General features: G+C 37.5%; 1 protein-coding gene across 1 annotated transcript in view; it reads left to right on the top strand.

Moving 5' to 3' along the window:
• Nucleotides 1–543: 543 nt before the first annotated feature.
• Nucleotides 544–6,000, top strand: part of LOC134655369 (bromodomain-containing protein 4B) — a 68,975-nt gene continuing 63,518 nt past the window's right edge. The window contains exon 1 of the mRNA XM_063510820.1: nt 544–662. Within this exon, the coding sequence (XP_063366890.1) occupies nt 645–662 (18 nt within the window). The 5' untranslated portion in view covers nt 544–644. The remainder of the gene's footprint in view (nt 663–6,000) is intronic.

The following is a 6,000-nucleotide window of genomic DNA, read 5'->3' as shown; positions in this document are numbered from 1 at the left end:
TCGTGATTATTTAAATATAACGAAATATATTTAAAAAAGGGGGCCGCTACGTACCTACTGTATCTTGTATTAAAGTACCTTTTGAATACATCAAACTAGTTTCTATGATGCTGGATTCGTCAATCTATGCGTCCAAAGTTAAAGTTCATATATTGACGATATATAGTGTTCACTTGATGGGCTCTTAAATTAATAATAATAAACAAAGAATATGCTAGTCTACAATCGACTTCTATCTTTAAACCCAACTTAAATGAAGGCGCCAAACATCAATAATTCAGAATAACCCATCTTCATCTTCACCTACGCTATACTAAGGCGCCCAACATGAATAGTTATATTAATAGTTCTCCTCACCTACTACTAAATGAAGACGCTCAACATCAATCAACAATTGCAATCAGAACAATCAAACCGATACTCTAACCTCAACTAATTACCCCGCACTCTAACCTCAACAACCCCGCGCCCAAACTTCACCATCTTTACATAATCCGAATGTGAAGGTTGACTTTCTTCGCCGACCGTCGCCGGCGCAGGCGCAGCCTCAGTTCAGTCCCTAGTGACGCGCGCGCCGACGCGCCTGTGCTGTGCTGTTTTACTTTTAAATTTTATTTTTTAATTGTGCTGTGCACTCGGATACAATGAGGCTAATTTTTTGGGTAAGCATTTTTTTTTATTTAAATAGGTCAGTTTTTTTTGTTAAGTGAAAGTTCTTCGGATCTTTTTATCGATCTTCTAGAAATCAAACTGCCAGTTAAGTTTAAAACGATAGTTTAGAAACTTTTTGTCGTTTATGCATAATTTGGCGCTTTGTATGTTTGTGTTAACTGTTTTAATTGCGTGTAATAAGCGGAAATTTTGACGTAAAGCGCCGTTTACTTCCATTTTATAACAATCTTACTGTATTATTACATGTACGCACTCACAAAATGTAAATGCATTTTTCGCAAGTGAAAATACTAAAATGAGTTTCTTGAATATGTTTAAAAAAATGTTGTGTAGGTATATGTAATATTTTTTTATAAGATGTAAGAAATATAAATATTATAAATAAGTAGGTCATAGTGACGTGTTCGCGAAAGGACCGCACGCGCACGCGGATAAGACATCGACGCGCGCGCGCAGACTTCCATGCGCTTCCGTTTCTCTTGCGTCCAGCCGCACTTGCCTTGCTTATACTTGGCAAGTTAGCCAGTATTTCCACTACACTTGCCAGCTAACCAATTATGTATTAAACACATATAAATATTTTTCTACAATTTAACCTTATATGCTTACTGTATGTGTTAATGTCATGTAGATTAATTACATGTCCGAACGTCTAGATAGATGATAAAAAAACTAAGATTATTTATAGAAATTATATATGTATAAATATATTATAGAAAATTATTATTGGTATAAGGCGTCAATATGGTAAACTTGGCCTAGGAAGCATAGTTTACGAGGTTGATTTTTTTTTGACACCTAATACATTCTGTAAATGTTAAAAAAATTGAGAATATATTGTGATAGTTACTAGGGAAAGATGACCAATAATTGAAAATAATGAATTTTCATTAAAAAATGCACAATCAAACGAATCCAGCCTTTTTTCGCCAACGAAAACCATACCTAACCTATAGTTCACACTCAAAATATTTATAACTAATACAAGCTTCTGCCCGCTACTTCCTCTCCGTGAAAAGATGATGATGATGGTTCATAGCAACTATCCTATGTCCTTCGGGGCCCTAAACTATATATCCAAACCAAGTTTCATTTAAATCGCTTCAGTGGTTTAAGCTTGAAGAGGTAACAGACATACAGACAGAAAGAGTTACTTTATATATAGTAGGGATTACACAGCCATAAAAAATCTCTAGCTTTTGTGTCAACTCTATATGTCGCATAGGAAAGCGTGTGACATCCGCGTGAGCATGGCTAAACGGACAACTTAGCCGAATACACGTAGCTAATGCGATTGCTACGGCATTACAATTTACAATACACTACAATCGCATTTCGTAGAAACAATGGTGGGTTATGTAATTGTGTGTTTACGCTTCTTTTCGTAAATAATTGTCATTTGAATATCAGGGTGAAATTGAACAAATTACACATGTCAGATAAAATTTTTGTTTATGACTAAACTAGTACTTAGTCACGAACAATCACTTTAACAATAGAAGCCTGTATTGTATCTCCCTAGGAGTGTTACATGACTTACATGCGCAATGCCGGTCCTTAAACAAACCTGCACGCGTACTCTATAGACGAATCCCATACTAGAACATTACTAACATTTCAAAGTAATTTGGAGTTTGATGGTGACACTTTTACATCCAAGTCTGTGCAGGGTTAACTAAAGTGTCATTCAATAAAATAAAACTTGCTAACTATGTAAACAAAAGTTACTAGTAAATTGACATTCAGTGTAAATTTTAGTATGGCGGTTTGTTTACATAGTTAGCAAGTTCTATTGAATTACACTTTGGGTCCGAGTCTGAAACCCTTCGCACACCCTATAGCAATTCGGTCGTCCTAACTGGCATGGCATCCTAATTATGGATCCTAAAAATGTTTGTCTACTTAGTGGAGCCAGACTTCAATGCTTGCTTGCTAAACGCGGAGTGTATAGGCTAAGACGTGTAAAGCGCTTAAAAAAAACCGGCCAAGTGCGAGTCGGACTCGCGCACGGAGAGTTCCGCATAGTGATGTGCCGCCGAGAAATTACGCACTTACCGTAATTCTCATTAGTGAAAATTACCGTAAATTACCGAGAATTTACGGTAACTTACCCATGAAGTATATTAAATTAGGATTGAATTTTGCTTACAAGTTTTGTGGTTTTAAAGTATTTAAAGGTTTTTTACATTATTATTATTCTGTGTTATTATTATTTTTATGTTATCTGACATGTGGTTGATTGGTATAATAATTTCTAGTCTTATTTCTCCTTATATTAGTCCCACCTCTATCTGGGTTTATATGTACGGCGGCGGAGACAAACCGCTTTATTCTGGGTTACCAATGTTACCATAGGGTTTAGGTTCTGGGCTTTCATCTCCCTCTTGATATTTAACTACCATGTGCCGGGAGGTCTTCGTCTTCCCAGGAATGTTGTGAGGATATTGTATTGTATTTTAGCACGGGCAGATTTCCGTAACTCGACGACGGGCGCCTTTTTTTCATGACGGGGGGTGGGGGCTAGTCCAGCCAACCCAACCCCTCAAGAGGAATGGTCACCCTTCCTCCTGCTGGATCCTGAAAGAGCGACTTCGTGAGTCTTTCATTGATACCAGGCATGGCCTTTCGGCCTCCAGCCTGGTTTAGCCAGTGTGCTGTTTCTTTGTACGTTCTAGCAGCAGTGAGCGTACCTTGCTAAAGTGGATCGGGAGAATCGTTTCCGGGCCAATCGCCTCCGCACCTAATGCGGTTTGATGTAATTATATGGCTCAGGGCGATTAAGAGTGCTCTACTGTCGGATAGCATGTGGATCCTACTACCCTCCTTGCAGTGATGGCAGCCGCCGCATTGATGATGCCCATGCACTCAGCTTGGAATATGAGTTATGGGCTCCTAGCGGAGTGGTAATGGACACGTTCAGGTCTTCTGAGAAGGTTCCAGAGTCCGACTCACTGTCTGTTTGGGGATGGCCTCTTGCTGTATGTGTAGTGAAGCGAAGGAAGGTTTAGCATGCCCTGAAGGGCATGAATCGCTGCAGACTGTGAGGACTTCGTGTTTTGTAGGCATGTTTAAGAGATTTAACTGGCAAACTATCAAACGTTTCATGTGGCCGGACCGGACCATCCTAAGCCTTCTTTTAGTTTGTCATAAATAAAGGACCACTCTGAAAGATCCTCTTACGTGCTCATTGCGCTATCGAGACAAGTAACAGGACATAGAAAAGTCGAGCGCTATAAATGCAGGATCTTGAGGGCCATCAGGAACTATTTTAATCCGTTAGTACCCACACAGTACAAAAATGCACTTTCCACGTGTTTTATTTTTACTGCGGTAACTGGGTACATTGCAAACCCAGCTGATAAGCGTTTACCTGTTTACAATATAACAGCCTACTTAACTTAAAATAAACACGCGACGTAATAAAATTGTATCTTAAAACACACTTGTTGTAATGGAAGTCATTACAAATCAAACTTTATCTTACACATCAATGCTTGCTTACATATGACATTGAAATATAATATAATATCTGGGAGACCGAGCAGCTTTGCTCGGAAAACATATAAAAGCTCAAAAATCAGCGTTTTCCCAGAAATAAGACCTAGCTAGATCGATTTTTCGCCCCTGAAAACCCCCATATAGCAAATTTCATCCAAATCGTTAGAACCGTTTCCGAGATCCCAGAAATATATATAAATAAATATATAAGAATTGCTCGTTTAAAGGTATAAGATATGTTTTTTTAGATTACACAACATTTTGAATTAGGTATTTAAAATCACTGTCATAACTATGAGATGAATTTTATACATTTAAGCTAAAATAATAAAGAACTCACTTTATTTTTCGTTATGCAAGTTTGATTCAACCTACTTTCATTAAAAACACTTAATTCGCACATCAAATGAAACTTATTAAACATTAGTAAAATAATGTAATATTATTGTGTATTTAATCTCTAACATCTAATTACATACATCATTGAATTCATTGATAAAAGTTAAAATTTCTCTTAGAAAAATTACCCGAGAACATTCGCGGGGAAGATTGCCCGTAATTTACGGCGGTAATTTACGGTAATTTTGGTAATAAACTAGTTCCTCTTGCCAGATTATTTTGAAAATTTCTATACAGATTGTATTACCTAAATAAGAATCAATTCTGTAAAAAAAAGTTTAAAAAAATTTAAACTTAGACCACTTTCTCGATAATTACCCGTACGGAGAACGTTACCGCGAAAGTTACCAGACGATTCTCTCTGTTCTCGTAATTTACGGTAACGGCACATCACTAGTTCCGCACCATCAACAAAAAAATAGAGCAAAACAAGCAAAAAAACGGTCACCCATCCAAGTACTGACCCCGCCCGACGTTGCTTAACTTCGGTCAGAAATCACGTTTGTTGTATGGGAGCCCCACTTAAATCTTTACTTTATTCTGTTTTTAGTATTTGTTGTTATAGCGGCAACAGAAATACATCATCTGTGAAAATTTCAACTGTCTAGCTATCACGGTTCGTGAGATACAGCCTGGTGACAGACGGACGGACGGACAGACGGACGGACAGCGGAGTCTTAGTAATAGGGTCCCGTTTTTACCGCTTGGGTACGGAACCCTAACAACGGATTGCACTCCGGGAGTGCCGACAGAAGTGACTCAAGAAGAAACTCAATGACTAGTCCAAAATGTCTGCAGCACTATGTATAATTGACCCATCCTCCTTTCTATTGAAAAACTTTAGTTCCGAAATTGCTGGTCAGTGAGCTTGTTTAAAATTCGAAATTCAAATTTGTAGCGTTAATTGTTTCAAATTCGAATAGAAATTGTAAAGTTATCTTGCAGACCTCGCATCTAAATATATTTGGTCATGATATTTTGAGTTTTATTCACCAGTACTAGAGTTCACTTTTATTAGCGATTTCATCAAGATGTAGCTTTATTGAATTATATTTGAGTGATATAAAGTTAGAATGTAACTGTGAGATCCTCGTATTTCAGCCCGTACAAGATTAGAACCTTTTTCATGTAATGTCATTGAGTTTTTCTTTATTGATTTAAATTCCATCTAAATGAGTGGCCGTCTAAATCTTACGGTCACGTGACCGCCTTACGCTGTCTCGAGTTTATCATTTTTTCCCCACCTCAAAAAGTGCACAGCGCCGCTAAATAAGTTTTCACTTCAAAAAACTAAAACATAACAAGATCGCGAAACTTCACCACATCGTGACAAACTTAAGTTAAAGCGTGGATTCAGATTAACTACCACGGATGGCTATTACGACGTAATTACGTAACAATTAACGTTGTGGCTGTACGAGTAATTATTAG

The sequence above is a fragment of the Cydia amplana genome, chromosome 16 (assembly GCF_948474715.1).
Source record: "Cydia amplana chromosome 16, ilCydAmpl1.1, whole genome shotgun sequence".
NCBI lineage: Eukaryota > Metazoa > Arthropoda > Insecta > Lepidoptera > Tortricidae > Cydia > Cydia amplana.
Note: the sequence above shows the minus strand (reverse complement) of the source record. Positions and strands in the feature narration are given on the sequence as shown.